Here is a 17,698-nt window from a genome sequence, read left to right as displayed (position 1 = left end):
CCTTTGGGATGCGGTGGAACGGGAGATTTGCATCATGGATGTGCAGCTGACAAATCTGCAGCAACTGAGTGATGCCATTATGCCCATATAGACCAAAATCTCTGAGGAATGTTTCCAGCACCTTGTTGCAAAATCTCTGAGGAATGTTTCCCCCACGAAAAAACTAATACCACTATCACCTCACCTGGTCTAAACCACTGTAATCAAGTATGGGATCATTTTGACAGTGTGGGAGATGTGTTTACTGCATTGCGCAAGTGTAGTAAGGCTCCGTATAGCCCACTCAAGTTTCTCCACAAAGTCGTCAAACCCTGTCTTTATGGACCTAGCTTTGTGCACATGGGAACAATAATGCTGGAATAGAAAAGGGCCTTCCACAAACTGGTGCCACAAAGTTGAAGCATACAATTGTCTAAAATGTATTTGTATATTGTGGCATTAACATTACCCTTCACTGGAACTAGGGGGCCTAGTCCAAACTGTGAAAAAAGTCCCAGACCATTGGCCACAACATGACATTGCTAGTTTAGTTTTACAAATCATTTTGTATTGCAAGGCATCATGAAGATAAACAATGCCAGCCGTTTAAAGGGACGGGATAATTTCAGGACATAAAATTGATTGACTAATCGTGGTTCAGCCACAGGCTGCTGCTGATCTCAACTTCCATAAAGGGAACTCATACACTAAATAACTTTTACACTGATTGACAAAAAAAGCTATAGGCAGTATTAATGAATTCATTTAGTTGTGCTAAAAGCTATGATCATAACAGTTCACTGTATAAAGAAAAAAACAGAGAGGAAGAGAACATATAGCTCACACCAGGTTTTTTTGTAGGTCACATAATAAGTGGTAAAATACAATGTAAAATATATATATGCTAAACATGTAAATTCCCTAAAACAGTGTAAAAACATGTCAATTACGGACAAATTGTCAAACTCAAAAAATATATAATTGAATGGTGAGAGTTTGATGTCTTTAAAAAGTACCGTATTTGCTCGATTATAAGACGAGGTTTTTTTCAGAGCAAATGCTCTGAAAAATACCCCTCGTCTTCTAATCGGGGTCGTCTTCTAATCAGACCTCAAATAGAGGTCTGATTATGAGACTAAGATCCAGATCCCCCGCACCGCTGCAGGGGACCTGGATCCTCCTGTCCCCCCCCCCATTTAACACCCCCCACACACACACACACTTACCGGTGCTTCCTGCTGTATTGCCGGGGCAGCGGGTTGACGTCTACGCAATCCGCGTAGACAACGCCCGCTGCAGCCGGAAGGAGGTGTGGCTAGCAGCGGGGGTTGTCTGCGTCCGTCGCGCATACCTTCCCCGACTGTCAGAGATCAGAGTTCCCCGCACCGGTGCCGCACTCTGATCACTAACAGTCGGGGAAGGTATGCGTGACGGACGCAGACAAACCCCCGCTGCCAACTCCACCTCCTTCCGGCTGCAGCGGAAGGAGACGTCAACCCGCTGCCCCGGCAATACAGCAGGAAATTGGAAGCACCGGTAAGTAAGTAAGTGTGTGTGTGTGTTAAATGGGGGCAAAGGGCATTTCTGGAATGCCTTATACCCATATATGCCACCCTAACATATTTTTTTCATACCTGCCATATCTTTATCACTATATGTCCCTTTTCCATATGTCAGATTCTTTCTGCAATGACACTCTCAATATGTTAAACTAATAGTTGGAGATTAAGATACTATTACTAAATTACCCACGTAAACACAAAGATACACTTCATTAAAACTAACACTGTTTTAAACAACACCATTAAGGACTTTTTATTAAATGGTACTGTCACGCAACAGCTGGATAGGAGACACCGAAGTCAGGTAGGACTCAAGGGTACGGTAACGTTCAACAAGCCGAGGTTAGGATTCCAGAAAACAGGTAAACACGCCAAAGTCAGGATGCCAGAGAATACATGTGGTCGAGAAGCAAAGCCGAGGTCAAAAAGGACTAAATATCAGAACCCGCTCTGAGGACTAGTACTAGGCATAGACGACCATCAGAAGGCAAGGATCATTCAGACTGAGGTGTTTATATAGGAACCGGAAATTCAGATTAAAATTTGCTGACAAAACAGTACGAACGTCACTTCCGGTATCAGGATTTGCGGCCATCTTGAGTGTGGCGTAATCTCCCATCATATAGACCTGTAGTTTGGGGAGTTCGCCACTAGAGGCAGGTTGCCACGCAGAAGGAGGTCCCCCTTTCCTGCGCGGCTCTTCAGAGGACTGCAGAGGTGGACGAGAAGAGGAAGGGGGTCTCCCTCTTCTCCGTTGTGGCAGCTGCGACGGCAGTCATGTGGTGGAGGGAGGTCTCCCTCTCCTCTGTGGTGGCTGCCGCTGTGGCGGTACTCGTGCAGCTGAGTGGAGAGAGGAGGTCTCCTCTCCTGCATGGCAACAGGTAGGTAACAGGTACTATTTTTAAAAAAAGGTTTCCCTTTAAAAACTAAGCAATGATAACTTAGTAAACATGAAATCATGCATCGTCAAGGAAAGAAAAGTCCATGACTCATTGAATATCAAAACATTTTTACCCCTTGTCAGCCTTGGTGTTATCCACTCATTTCAGAAAGAATGTATTTTTATATGACTTAGCCTATGTTAATTTTTCATTATCACTAATAGAATGTTATTTGAATCAATTATCCTTGGCCCACAAGATTTCGATAGGCATCTTTTGTAAATATAAATATATAATAAAATAGTTTTTCATAAGAGAGACTGAAGAAAGATATACAAAATATTTTTCTTTATGATAACAATTTCTTTGATGTATTTGTTTGAAACAGCAAAAAATGTTATTGCAGCCTTGTCATTACACGACCATGTCAATGCAGTGGCCTTGAGTATTACATATATCTGTATTGGAATACAATTTCAAATCTTAAGAAATAGAATGATTCAAATATAAAAGCAGAGTCATAACTAGAAACCACAGGGCCCCAGTGCGAAAACTGCCCCAGGGCCCACCAACTTTTCCAGGTAACATGTCCCACCTTTGCCTTAAACAAAAATAAAGCCAAAATGGAGAAGCCATGTGTGAAAATAACTTGAAGTAATGGTTTTCCGTCTCTCACATCTTTGTGGAGGAATTCTGAATGCCCCAGACCACCAAAGTGCTAAAGCTTTTATAGAGGTAGTCACACTTGCTGATGCTCAATTAATCAATGACATTTGATTAGCAGCACCTGCTTGCTACTTGACATCTTAATTCCTATGAAAGCATTAAGGGTGTACTTAGTTTTTCACACATGGCTTCACCATTTTTGCCTTTTTGTTGTTGAATAAATCATAGTGTAATATGTGATGTATCGTTGTTCATGTGAGGTTGTATTTACTTAATTTTTAGACCTGCTAAGGAATAGATGACTGTTGTATGCCCTGATTTGTAAAATCATAGAGTTCAAAGAAGGTGTACTTTCTATTTCACACAACTGTACAACCTGAACCATTCCACTCTCCCCATGCCGGTTCAACATAGTTTAGAAAGGCCACCTTCCAAACTAGACCATGCCCTTTCTGAACAAAAAAAGGGCTATCAATAGAATTAATATTTTAGAGCTTCTTGATCCAAGAGTCAAGAAGGAATTTTTCCCCCTGATGAGAGAATTCGAAGTAGCTTAATTGGGGTTTTTTTTGCCTTCTTTTGGAACAAGAGTAGGAATGTTAAGTAGAAGGGTTGAACTTGATGGACTTAGGTCCTTTTTCAACCTTATGTACTATATAACTATGTAACAATTTTGAATCAGTGCAAACTTGTGCAAGAAACCAGTGTAGTTACGCCACTGTATAAATGGTATTTCTGACTGTGCCCCAAAACAAAATTTAGTCTTCCTGAACAGTATTTAGAATTTGCCTTACTCTGATCAGCAGGAAATATCTATGCATTTGTCAAGATATTTTTTTGTGTGAACAGCTACCAAAGTGGTCATATTTTCGAGGATGCTATAGCAGCATACCTTCCAGCTGTAACCCAGAGTCTCCAGGTGAAGTCTGTCTTCCTGAGGCCTCTGTATTTTCATGATGATGTTGTATGCAACGTTATTGCCGCAGTGATCCGAGCTTGTGGATGCTTCCAGGTATATTGAATAGTGCCAGAGGATCATGGGTGTCCATGCTTCTCCATAACGTAGAACTGCAAAAATCTAAAGTCTCCATCGTGATCATGAACTCTTGTGAATGTTATTCGAACATTTGAGCACATTTCTATTATGTTAACACTTCAGAGCTGCAGCATGGTTCCCGTGTAATTTTCTTTCCAGCTTTGCAGGACAATGATACACATGTAGCCAGACTTCAAACAGTTCCATTCCACATCTCAGACCTTCTTTAGAATACATGTATTTGTGTGTTTGTAAGCTGGTGTGTGTATGTATGTGCAAATGTGTGTGTAATGGCAATGTATGTGTATATGCGTGTTAATGGGAAGGTGTGTATAAAGGCAGTGTGTATGGTGAGGTGTGTGTAAGGGCAGTGTAGGTATATGTGTGTTCGTAAGCTGGTGTGTGTATCTGCATGTGCATATGTGTGTGTAAAGGTAGCTGTGTGTAAGGGCAGTGCATGTGTATATATGTGTTTATGGACAGGTGTGTGTAAAGGCAGCATGTATGAGCAGTCGTGTGTAAGGGCAGTGTATGTGTCTGTGTGTTTATGGGCAGGTATGTGTAAAGGCAGAGGTGGGGGGGGCACAATTTTCCGTTCTTGCATCGGGTGCTAGCTACTGCTCTGCTACATTTTGTAACATTGTGCTAGAATACTGAAAACACTCTACATAATATATTTTCTTCATTTTCTTTTTATAAAAAGCTCATCATTATTAATATAGTTTATTGATATTCCACAGTTCTGTATAATTTTATTGTTACACTATTCTATTTCTGCACTAGGTAACAAGACCGCCCCATTGCTAGTGGCCTGTTTCAACTAAAATGCAAAACAACAAAATTAGAAAGACGGCATTTGGAAGTAAAACTCTAAAGGTAGAAGTATCATTATGTTTCCTTTTTACGTTACATACATAATAAAAGCATTATTAGAGTAACTTACAAAGGAAAGGTCCAATACAAAACAATGACATTTATTCATAATGACTGGCATTAAGGCTGATAAAATGATATTGTTTTTATATATTGACATTGCTCTAACTGTTTAACTGTTAACGCTTATTTAAAAAATACAATTAAATGCAATTAAAAATAATTATGTTTTCAAGCAATGAACAGGTAACATACCAGTATATGAAACACAAAAGAATACACTAGAGGGGCAGACATTAATCAGATCCATATACAATACAGACAGAAATGATTTTTTAGCATATTGACAAGGGGTTTATGGTTCCATCACACCTTTATTTTAGAATAAATAAAGACTTTATTGGAGACCAGTTGCATCTTTTATCTGTAACTTCATTTAGCTACTAAATTCACACGGGCTGTAGTTTATCCTCGGTTCAATAAGTAATAAAAATTATAAAAATAGACATTTAAAACAAGCTGAAAACAGGTTTTCTATTTAATAAGAGATCTGATTTTAAGAGAGATTTTCTACTGTATATTGTAACTATTTTTTTTTATAAATACTATTGTTGCAAATCAAATATTTGAAATGTGTACATTTAATGTTATAAACTGAACCTTACTAAAATAATATAGTATAGCCACAATAAAAAAGACAGAAATAATTTTCAGACCACTCTAAAAAGATCAACCCTAAGCTCTATGACTTCCGCCTTTTTCAGAAAAAATGACAGGAGAAACTGCAGTTCTCAAGCTAAAATACAAAATAGGTACCATGACTAGTGAAATAATTATATGATATTAAGCTGTATTAACCGGTCTTTAATCCGTCTTACACTGCTGCATTATAAATTAATTGTAAATCCCTAAGTGGGAATTATAGTAGATACGTTATTTGCAACGTTATTTGCAAGAGCTAATTTCTATAAAGTAATGTATATCCTCCCTGAGTTGGTGAACAGACTTGCGATTTGCAGAGAGATTCTCAGCTGGTAGCATTTCTGTCTTAACTTTTGTAAAAGACTCCCTAGGATAGTATTAAAACATTGAGTTGAGATCACGCCAGTTGCTTGCCATCTTTGCTAATCACCATGATACCAATAAAAAACATAAGGGTCAGTTGTAATCACAGTACTGGGAGAACTCTGTCAATCTAAATTGACTATGCAAGAATGTACTTAAGTAGCTGCATAGTTTTGTTTTGTTAATTAATTGTTACTGTAGTTAATGGTTTTCTGCTGACACATATTTGGCACTGTAACATCAAAACCTCTAGCCGCACAAAGTTATATTTTAAGAGCTAGGGCCATCTTTGTATGTGTCACAAAATAATCATTAAAAAAATCTGGAATACAAGGGATGGGAATATATATACCATTACATAAGTTATGGTGGGAAAAGGTGATGGAAACCCCTTCCACTTAAAATTAAGGGGGTAGTAGAAGCATTATTAAACACTCATCTACAGACAGCAGACAAGCCAGAAGGCTTGTTTTTCCTCAGAAATCTCATGGTGCTGCCACAACCACAAGGGATTCTGTAATGGTATTTATCATGCTACCCCAAGCCTCAAGTATTAAGCCAGTATCACAACCTCATGCTGACGAGTCCCATTAACATCAAAACAGCTGTCTGGTGATCTGGCAACTGCACCTCTTACCTGAGTTTTGTCTAAAGGCTGTCTTGTACAGCGGGCAATTAGTTTCAAGGGATCCATGTATAAAGGAGATATGGAGGCAAAATCATTGTTGATCTTATTTGCATTCGCCTACCCAGAATCCCTTGTGGTTGTGGCAGCACCATGAGATTTCTGAGGAAAAACAAGCCTTCTGGCTTGTCTGGTGTCTGTAGATGAGTGTTCAATAATGCCTCTACTATATATATATATATATATATATATATATATATATACAAAACCAATAATATGCTATTGCACTCCAAACCAATTCTGTAGTAGCCTGGTGCTAGGTAACAAGGCAAAGTAATATACACAGTCTATGGATAGTTGTCCTGATGAAAGTCAAATAAAGACTGAAACGTTGTACTGCAAAAGAGGAATCCCTCCCTCCCTATTATCTACCCTTACCCCCCCCCCTGTACTTACCTTTCAGCAGTCCTTCTTCCGGCACTCAGCATTACAAGCCGGCACCGAGACCGAACAGGGAGACTCGCCGCAGAGGAGAGAGAGAGGCCCCTTTCTCTCTCTTTCGCTTTAAAAAAAAGGGGGGCTTGGGGCGGCAAAGTGCCGCCCCTTCAAAAGTGCCGCCTGGAGCGGTTGCCCCACTCAGCTCCATTGTCGGGCCGGCCCTGGGTATACCTCTCCCTTTGTTTCTATACGTTGCCAGTGGGATTGGGGAGGTTAATGTGTAACCATGTCTCTCCCTATCCATCCCCTATGCTGTGGGAAGGAGTTAAGTAAATTAAAAAACACACAAATTAGGAAGGGAAGTGTGAGGCTCATCCAATGTATCTCAAAGTATACAACCTGTAAAAAAAAAAAAGCTGATTTAAGCTTACCTTAGTCCTCTTGGCCAATTAAAAGGGGCCATCCAAAAAGAGGATTGAAAAAAGAAAGGAACATAAAAAATGATCACCTACACCACTGGACTGTAAAATAGTTTGGTAATTACCAGGAAATATTGTTTGTTTGTTTGTTTTTTTGCATTAGTAACATTATATTATGTTATATATTTTTTTTGTTATGGGGCATCAGGAACCATCAAACTGATAACTGCCCTAAGTGTTCGATGGTTTAAATGAAAGTGATTAGGCATCAGGGTAATATAAGGATGATATGCCTGTACAGGTTTGTTTATACTGCGATATGTGTCTTGTTATAGTTATATGTGTTTTCCGGTTCTCCGACAATGAGAGGATATGTGCAAATATAATATTTCAACACTCTACAGGAGACTTAATCATACTGTAGTCTGTATTTAGTTATTTTTATAATATCACTAGAAACCATCTCTACACGCTTAATAGCTTACTTTACCCAGTAAACCCACAGTCATTTATCACTGCTCTATCTGCACTGCATTTACTACTCATTCTGGGAGATAATTTGGAATGGGAAATTTATTTCAACCTAATCACTTTCCTTTTTCCGAGAACGTCTTTACTCAAGAGCCGCAGAAAACATTTTACAAGATGCATAATTACTTCTATCCCAATGACACTAATGTATACATTACCACTTGGAAAACAGCTCAGACTGTGTCCACGCAACCTTATGGATGTATTTTGACCCTAGACAACTTGCTGAGGCTCCATAATGATATGTCAAACACTTTAGAAAGGACATCTTTAACACCAGGGGCTCATATTGAATGATGAGTCAATTCCACTTGCATGAACAGCAAGCATGTCAAAGTACAAGGGAATGCTTTTAAAGCCCCAGTTCTGAATTATGCTGTATTTGCTTTATATACTCCTGCAGTGTTGCCTTCACAATCAATGTATTATCAACTGAAATTATTAACTTGCTTCCATGTAATACCATAGAAATATGAGCAATAATATAAAGAGTTTTAGTAGACAGTACTTGATGATTGTATAAATCTTAAAGTCTTATCTCACTCCCATTCATCCCTCATATGGGCCAGATATTAGGCATCTTAAGAAAAGACCTCTAGGGTTCTAAAGAAACTTTACATCTTTTTCTATGTTGGCCAGAATAAAAGCATGAGCTTTGACAAAAGGCTCCATTATAAAAAAGTTTTTTTTATATAATTTTAAAATAATGTTTTGATTACACCTGAGGTGAACATAATTGTAGTATTGTATATTCAACCACACAGGTTTTCTTGTAAAAACCTGCCCAGCTTACATAATAAAATTTGCCGTGCCTAGGCAATGAATTGCGCATTTTACTGCATTTGCAGCTATTAACTTTTTCTATTGGGTGACATTTTATTTGACATAATGAGATGCCATTGTGGGTTATGTATGAAAAAGCAATTCCGGTTCAAAGTGGTATACGTGGAGCAATCTGCAAAAATATTCCATTGGGTTTTTTATTAACTGCACTAGCCCAACAATGGCCCTCATACAACCTCCCCCCCCCACCCACAGTTGTGTCATCTGTTCAGACCTGTTAATGCATTAGGGATCACACAGATTCATTTGTATATATTTGTCATATCATTTGTGGATATGTCTGGAGAGGCTTTCTGAATTACTACTACAACCTTCCATTTCTTTAATTCTTGTGTGTGTGTGTGAATGTCTATACATATTTTTTGGTTATTTTATTAAGACTTATTAAGGTGTTAATACTAGCCAAAAAGTGGAATAAATAGCAGATGCAATAACATATATATAGATTTCTTTCAAGTAAAATGTCAGTGTCTCACACGCTCACTTGAGCAGCAATTTAATTACAGATGGAGGTTCTTATTGTCTGGCACAAGTAATAATTAGCAAACTGTGCCAGAATTGAACTTGTAGTGAATTGGAACGCAGGATGTGACATCAGAGCACAAAAAATAATATCAAAAACAACTGCTATGAACAATACCTCTTTTGTTTGTTTGTCTAAATAAATTAAAGCTCTTATTACCATATATATATATATATATATATATATATATATATATATATATATATAGTATCTCACAAGTGAGTATACCCCTCACATTTTTGTAAATATTTTATTATAGCTCTTCATGTGACAACACTGTCCCCTCAAAATAACTCAACACACAGCCATTAATGTCTAAACCTTGGCAACAAAAGTGAGTACACCCCTACGTGGAAATGTCCAAATTGGGCCCTATTAGCCATTTCCCTCCCCAGTGTCATGTGACTCGCTAGTGTTAGAAGGTCTCAAGTGTGAATGGGGAGCAGGTGTGTTAAATTTGGTATTATTGCTCTCACACTCTCTCATCTTGGTCACTGGAAGTTCAACATGGCACCTCATGGCAAAGAGAATCTGAAAAAAAGAATTGTTGCTCTACATAAAGATGGCCTAGGCTATAAGAAGATTGCCAAGACCCTGGCAAAACCATACAGCGGTTTCACAGGACAGGTTCCACTCAGAACAGGCCTCACCATGGTCAACCAAAGAAGTTGAGTGCACGTGCTCAACGTCACATCTAGAGGTTGTTTTTGGGAAATAGACGTATTAGTGCTGCCAGCAATGCTGCAGAGGTTGAAGGGGTGGGGGGTCAGCCTGTCAGTGCTCAGACCATACGCCGCACGCTGCATGAAATTGGTCTGCATGTCGTCCAAGATAGAAGCCTCTTCTAAAGATGATGCACAAGAAAGCCCGCGGTTTGCTGAAGACAAGCAGACTAAGGACATGGATTACTGGAACCATGTCCTGTGGTCCAATGAGACCAGTATAATCTTATTTGGTTCCGATTGTGTCAACCGTGTGTGGCGGCAACCAGGTGAGGACTACAAAGACAAGTGTGTCTTGCCTACAAGCATGATGGTGGGAGTGTCATGGTCTGGGCCTACATGAGTGCTGCCAGCATTGGGGAGCTACAGTTCAATGAGGGAACCATGAATTCCAACATGTACTGTGACACACTGAAGCACAACATGATCCCCTGTCTTCGGGGACTGGGCCGCAGGGCAGTATTCCAACATTATAACGACCCTAAACACACCTGCCTTGCTTAAGAAGCTGAGGGTAAAGATAATGGTCTCTAACTTCCACCAACTCCGTGATGTTGTCATGGAGGAGTGGAAGAGGACTCCAGTGGCAACCTGTGAAGCTCTGGTGAACTCCATGCCCAAGAGGGTTAAGGCAGTGCTGGAAAATAATGGTGGCTACACATAATATTGACACTTTGGGCCCAATTTGGATATTTTGGCTCATCAAAAAACATTAAACTAACACTGTGACCTGGGCTTTTGTTTTCAATGAATGTAATCTCCAACTTATGAGGCTGTATTTCTAAGCGCTGCCAAATTTGTTGCCATGCATATCTTTGAATTCAACAGAATTCCCTTCAAATTCTAGGTACTAAAAGAATTTACAAACAATAAAAGTATACCAGAAATTCAAACTGCGTTTTTTGGCAGGACAATGAATTAATCATTCTTTTGTAAATTTAGCATTCAAAGACTTGCTATGGCTAGGGAATTATTTGTGCATTGGTATTTTCAAACAGTAACTCATTAGTTATCCAGCATTTCTGGTATTTAAAGGCAAGTGGCTGTCAAGAGTTGATATTTGTAAAATAAATTAGAGACCTTAGCCAGCTCTCTTCGTACTGGTGTCAAGAAAATATATTATTGGCTGTTTCAGCTTTAGAATGTCAAGTTCTGTCCACTGCTTAATTTATTAGCCAAAATCTGGTAAGCACTACAATAAATTAGAACTACAACAGTGTCTTTGGATATCAGTTATAAGTGTTCCCATTATATGAAGCTGGCCCTAGGATTTCCAGATCAGTAGACAAATTCTGCATTCCCCTCCTTGCTAACATAAGAATAAACAAATGCTGGTTCCCTGTAGCCAGGTGAGAGCTGGCCTGGGGGTCAATTAACGAAGGGCCAGCCAAAATTCTTCAAATGGTCTGAGTTGGACAAGCTCAGAGACAGGAGCGCCATGAGGTTACGTATGCAGCAGCAGTAAAAGCGTGAGGATCTGTAAGGAAAGGGTCCAGGCAAGGTATGTTAAAATGTTAACACAACATGCAGGCAGCAGCTATACTCATTTTCATAGACAGAGCAATTATAGTATTATTTTATATTGGCTTTGGGGGGAGTAGCTATTACATGGCTACAAAAACAAGAAACAGAGCACACTGGGCATACTTACACCGTGTATTAAGTAAATGCAAATAATAAGCATCACCTTAAGAATTACTATAACACAAAGCAAATGAGTAGATCTAAAATTCCAATTTTACCAGAATTAACATATATAAAGTATATATACACTACCGTCCAAAAGTTTTCGTGGAAAATAAGGCCATTTCTAGCTGTGTAACATAACTGCAAAATGAGCAATTATGATGATATTCCATTAAAAATCAGCTGTTTTTTTTTACTGCAGTAGTCTTTACAACATTAACAAAGTCTACACTGTATTTCATGCTATTTTAATGGAAAAAAATTGTATTATTAAAAACAAGAAAATCTATTCTCTCAGTTCAAACACTAATCCTAACCCGAAACTCTAAGACATCCTAATAAATTGTACTGAAATGCTACTACTGCTTTCACTTACTGAAATCCTGAGTTGTCAATTGGTACACACACTATCCCTTTAAGAAAAGGGTACTCTTTACTGGGACATGCTTTTCCCATGCTACACCATTTGCTCACTAAACAATAAAGCAATATAAAGCCTTATAAAGTCACTTATTTGCTAATTCCTCACACTAAAAAATGATAGGTAGGGACACAATATGGCCCTGGAGGTAAAAACACGAAACTGAGACAAAATGCTATCCTAGAAATAGCTTCACTTATATAGCTATAACCTTATAAACCTGGCAGTGACATATATTTAATGGTGCACAGTTTACAAAAAAAATGATCATGACCCTGTAATTTGGGAGGTTTATTGACTAGTATTTATTGGACATTGAGCATTGAGCTGGTTACCTGCATTCAAATAAATGTTAATTAATTTGGGAAAAGGGGGAATAATGGTGAACATCAGAGAGATGGCAAATAAATCAGTTGATACAAGTACAAGAATGCTAATCTAGACAGGGTATAAAATATTTTAATATGGGTGGCTAAAAATGATAGCACCTTTTTACATCAATGTAACACAGCAAACGATTATCAGATTGCATGTAGGCTGTGAAATTCTCAATGGGATGATCCAGTCTATGGGCATCTTGTTGGATAACAAAGATCTAGATCAGGAGAGTCAAGATTTTCCACCGGCTACTCATTCACTAGCCTGTTGTATTTGAATGCAATCAATTTGCAGGCACTTAGAAGACGGCAATGTGAAAAAACATGGCTTCTGTATTTAATCATTCATCTGCACTTAGTGAACTTTCTGTTTATGCTCATTAAGTTTGAAACAATGCTGTGCAAGTTGTTTAGGTTTATAATGAAACACAAGCTACAGTTATTTAATTTTAGTATTAAAAATATATACAAAAGCCTGAAGCCTTGCTCAATTTGATAAATCTGTTTTTATTTGAAATATCATCCATACAGCTTGATGATCTAGCCACTAGATTTTATTTTTTTATTATTTAAATCTTGTGTAAATGATTTTTTTTTCTTCTTTTGGGAAGAAGTAAAGTGTAGAACATTCACAGTGGCAGGACTTTGTCTATCAACTTTCATCTATCATCTTTCTGTTTTCTAGGTCTCATACAGATCACCTATTTCCCTTACCTTTTATTCCTCCTGTCCATGCCCTTTTATCTCTCTGCTACAATATTATATGACTATTTTTTTTCCATATTATTTTTTATTATTTTTCCATATTATCTATCTCCATACCCAGCCTCCTACCCCTGAGAGTGTAGTAGATAAGTGGAACAGCAGAAATGGTAGTGGTTAAGCAATACGGGAACTTAAGCATGCATGGGACCAAGGACCGATTAAGGTTTGAATTTTTGTAGCAGTAAAAATTGGTCAGAATACATGAGCCAAATGGCTTTTATCTACCATCAAATTCAATGTTAGAAAATTAGCTCTTCAATCACTTATCATCTTTTTGACCCTTAAACGTTACCATTAACAATAGCTTTCAGTAACACCAAATAACCTACTTCCAATGGTATTTTCAGTATTTTTTTTTAAAATATATCAATATTTAACTTAAACCATCTAAATTATCCTTAAAACGTGCTGAACCTCAGTACTTACCATCCATATCGAGACGTTGCATGATGATGGCCAACTCAACCTCGCTGGGCATATAACCCAAAGATCGCATGGCCATACCCAACTCTTGTTTTGAAATAAAGCCATTACCATCCCGATCCAACACTCTGAAAGCTTCGCGGATTTCTGTTACAAAAGAAATTCAAAATGTTTTACAAGTGAGTGTAAATTATGGTAAAAATACATTGTTAAACGCTACTATCATAACTTACTAATAATTGTTATCAGTAATGCTCTTCAAATACATAAATATCACATTATTGAAAGCTGCTGTCCAGTGAAAATAATTCCCAACAGTGAAATTAAGAGCAGATGTGCAATTCATACCTTCATTTCTCACCCGTTTTACCCTTAACGTAAAAGAAAACTTTCATCAAAACCTGCATAGAAATACAATTCGATAGCCATGAGTATTACGGAACACAAATGAAAGGTGAAGCCTCTGCAGATATATTGACCAAAGTGTATTCTGCCCCATCTTGCAGAAAATCCACATGTTGGATTTTTTTTGTAATGCTTTTGGATGTTATATGGTTCTGTGCCCTGGCGGTGAAGGACAACTGATTCTAAAAATGTCAGTGATGTGAGGCGGTCTGTATGGCATCATCACAAACTTTTTTGTTTTCTGGATCTACACATTATAGGAGTTATGCTAGTTCTTATACATAGAAAAAAGAAATGCGTTGTGATAGGTTTGTAATTGCTGTGTGAGTGGGTGGGTTGCATTAGATTTACCATTACTGACTGTAGATTATTTTTAAGGCTAACACTGAGGCCCACAACGTAAGAAAGACAATCTTACACCGTGACAGGAAAAGCCAATATGTGTTTACATTGCCTTTGAAATGTGACTGTGGTGGGGAAAGCGCTCGTTGCTGGTTACCGTGGATTGGAACTGAATTCATTATTGTAAATACCTCATACAATACAAGGGAAATTGACACTTTGTCTGTCCTCTTTAAAGAGGAAAAGGTCAAGGGTTTCTTCTTAGATAATCTATACCACAGTTTCATTCATGTATCTGTTATGCCATTACACAAGTATATTCACAATCAATATTAAATTTACATGAAATATTTGAAAATTTTGACACCAACAATTGACTCCCTTGATCTTGATTAGGTACTACCGCACAAACAAGCAGAAGCCCCATAACAAGTGGGGTCAAGAGCACTTCTTGCTACGTTTACATCGTGATTATAATAAAACCACTCACAAAAAGTAGGTAAAACAGATAGTCATCAAGTTAAACATTTGCACGATGACACATTCAGTGATTCATGCTGATCATCTAATGTATCTTATTTTATGTATAAAACAAATTATGTGATTATACCAACTTACACATCTTTGCAAAAAGAAGAATCTGGCCACTATGAATGAGTGCTTATTAACAGTAATTTGATGCAAACAGTTTTAACAATGACTCATGAGAATGTCAAGAAGATAATCGTTCTCTCTATTCATACATTTTCATCACGTATCAATTCAGAGCGTCAAAGAGACATTTTTGGTGTACTAAAATAACTAAAGATGTACAGCAAATCAAAGGCTTTTATTTCATTCTGTGTGCTTTGGAATAGTGTTCTAAGAAATTGATTGTTCACCACTTTTCCATTTAAAAATATTATATTTCCAGGGAGTAACACATTTAGCCCTGTATTTAAGATCAACACAATTTGAACAAATTCTATTCATGCCTACCAAGATATACATTCTTACAAGTGACCCATTTTCAATCTAGAAGGAATTGACCATAGACAAAAAGAGCCATTCGAATTCTGAATATCTGCCCGTTTTCTTGGCAGAGACCTGATTTGTGGGCACTGTCATGATGTCTCACGTAGTTGCTCCATTATTCCACTTTTACAAGTAGGGCGAGTCAGGGAGATCCTCTGATCTAGACTGACCAGCCCAGCGAGCAACATTACAGATCTCCATTGACACTCCATGTGGCCCCTCACAGTGCTCTGTAGCTCAAGGCTGTGGGGTGTCATGCTTCTCACCCTGTTCACCCCCCATCCTTATCCACTCTGTCTCTGGTCCTGTTCCATGCACCGAGCAACACCATCCAAAGCAGGTGGCCCAAGTTGGAGGGTATGTCATTGTGAAAAGAAGTCCTGTTGCTATTTAAAACAAGGGAGATTCACTGCAGATATCCATCTACCTGAATTGTAATTATAAGTATGGTCCTTGGGTTATGATGACTGTCCATATAGTCACAGACTTGAAGGTGGGGCAACTACACGGACAACCAGAAGGTCATAGGGTCAAGAGGGAGCTTTGAGGGTAGCTGAACATTTCAACATTTTAACAAAGGCAGGAAAATAGGAGTCCCCAGACTTCAGCCCCCATGGTCATGACAATAATGAAATAAAAAACTAACAAAACTAATTGAAACCTAAGATATCTGGAAATGCACCTTTATTTTTCAAGATGATTCCTTTTAACAAACTGACAACCCTCCCTTAGTAATAACAGGCAATGAAATGTGTTTAATGCAAATTGACTCAAACGCAGCTGGCTAATTTGTCACAACATGCCAAATTATGAGCACAGTGTTCTATATAATAATCTTTCAACCTTTTATTGTGTGGTTCATGTGCTATTTGTCAGCAACAATACTATACTATACTATTACTATATTTTTTACTAATTACTATATAAAATTACTACTTAATGTAAAACTAATTCGGAAGCAGTTAACTGACAGAGGATTTAAATTATTTAGGTAGGTGAGTCTTTGATGGTCTGGACATCTTTTGATGGAGTCCAGGATAAATTAAATTATTTTGTTCTGCTAAAGGCTGCAGAATATTGCAGTTCTTAGTAAAACTAAAAGAAAAACGACACCACTGTAGCACTCTGCAGATGTGGCACAACCATTGAAGGAGAAGAAAGAAGCTTTTAGGAAGTATAAGCAAACTCAGAATGAAGAAGATGAGAGCAAATATAAACAGGCAAAATGCATTTTTTAGATGCATCATAACACACACAGAGAAGAATTGCCAGGTTATCAAAACATTGCAATACAATCATTTTTAGTTACATAAGTGAAAGAAAACAAAATGTAAACAAAGAATAACTATATTAAAGATAAATGATAGATAAATTAGGATAACTATATAGCTGATCACCTGTCAGGGCCCGGGTAATCAAGTTGGGTAACAGCCTCAGTGCAGGGGATACCTGGGGTTCTGTCTGCACACGGCAATGCATGGTAACCGAAGAATAAGACAGACAGGCACAAAGGAATACACCACAGGCAGAATTCCAGGTAATGCTATGTATTGTATATTGTGACAGGAGAAGCAAATACAGGTTAAACAGTGTCTTAGCAAGTAACTGGACGTATGGCAGGAAGCCCACTGGCAGGGCAGACGGCAGGAGGGCCACTGGCAGGGCAGATGGCAGGAAGCCCTCTGGAGGGGCGCACGACAGGAAGTCCTCTGGAGGGGCCCGCGGCAGGAAGCCCACTGGGCAGGGCACAAGGTAGGAAGCCCACTGGGTAGGGCACAAGGTAGGAAGCCCACTGGGCAGGTTACAAGGCAGGAAGCCCACTTGGAAGGGCACAAGGCAGGAAGCCCACTTGGAAGGCACAAAGTAGGAAGCCCACTTGGCAGGACTGAAGCCATGAAGCCTACTTGGAAGGACACAAGGCAGGAAACCAGGAACCCTACAGGTACAGGTGCAGGGCCAAAGCAAAATGGTCCACAAATTTCAATGCCAAGGCCCTGACTGAAGGGCAAAGCTGGATTAAATAGGCAGGATTCAATCCAGGAAACAAGGCTCAGCTGGATGTAATGATTAGGGCTGGGTGCTCCAGAGTGAGAAGGGTTCCA

General features: G+C 38.6%; 1 protein-coding gene across 1 annotated transcript in view; it reads right to left on the bottom strand.

The window, feature by feature from the left end:
* Window positions 1-17,698, bottom strand: part of CALN1 (calneuron 1) — a 149,822-nt gene that overhangs the window by 83,662 nt on the left and 48,462 nt on the right. The window contains exon 3 of the mRNA XM_053454915.1: window positions 13,839-13,982. Coding sequence (XP_053310890.1) covers window positions 13,839-13,982 — 144 coding nt within the window. The remainder of the gene's footprint in view (window positions 1-13,838; window positions 13,983-17,698) is intronic.

This window comes from Spea bombifrons, chromosome 2, assembly GCF_027358695.1.
Source record: "Spea bombifrons isolate aSpeBom1 chromosome 2, aSpeBom1.2.pri, whole genome shotgun sequence".
NCBI lineage: Eukaryota > Metazoa > Chordata > Amphibia > Anura > Pelobatidae > Spea > Spea bombifrons.
The sequence above is the reverse complement of the archived record's forward strand: the minus strand, read 5'-3'. Positions and strand labels throughout refer to the sequence as shown.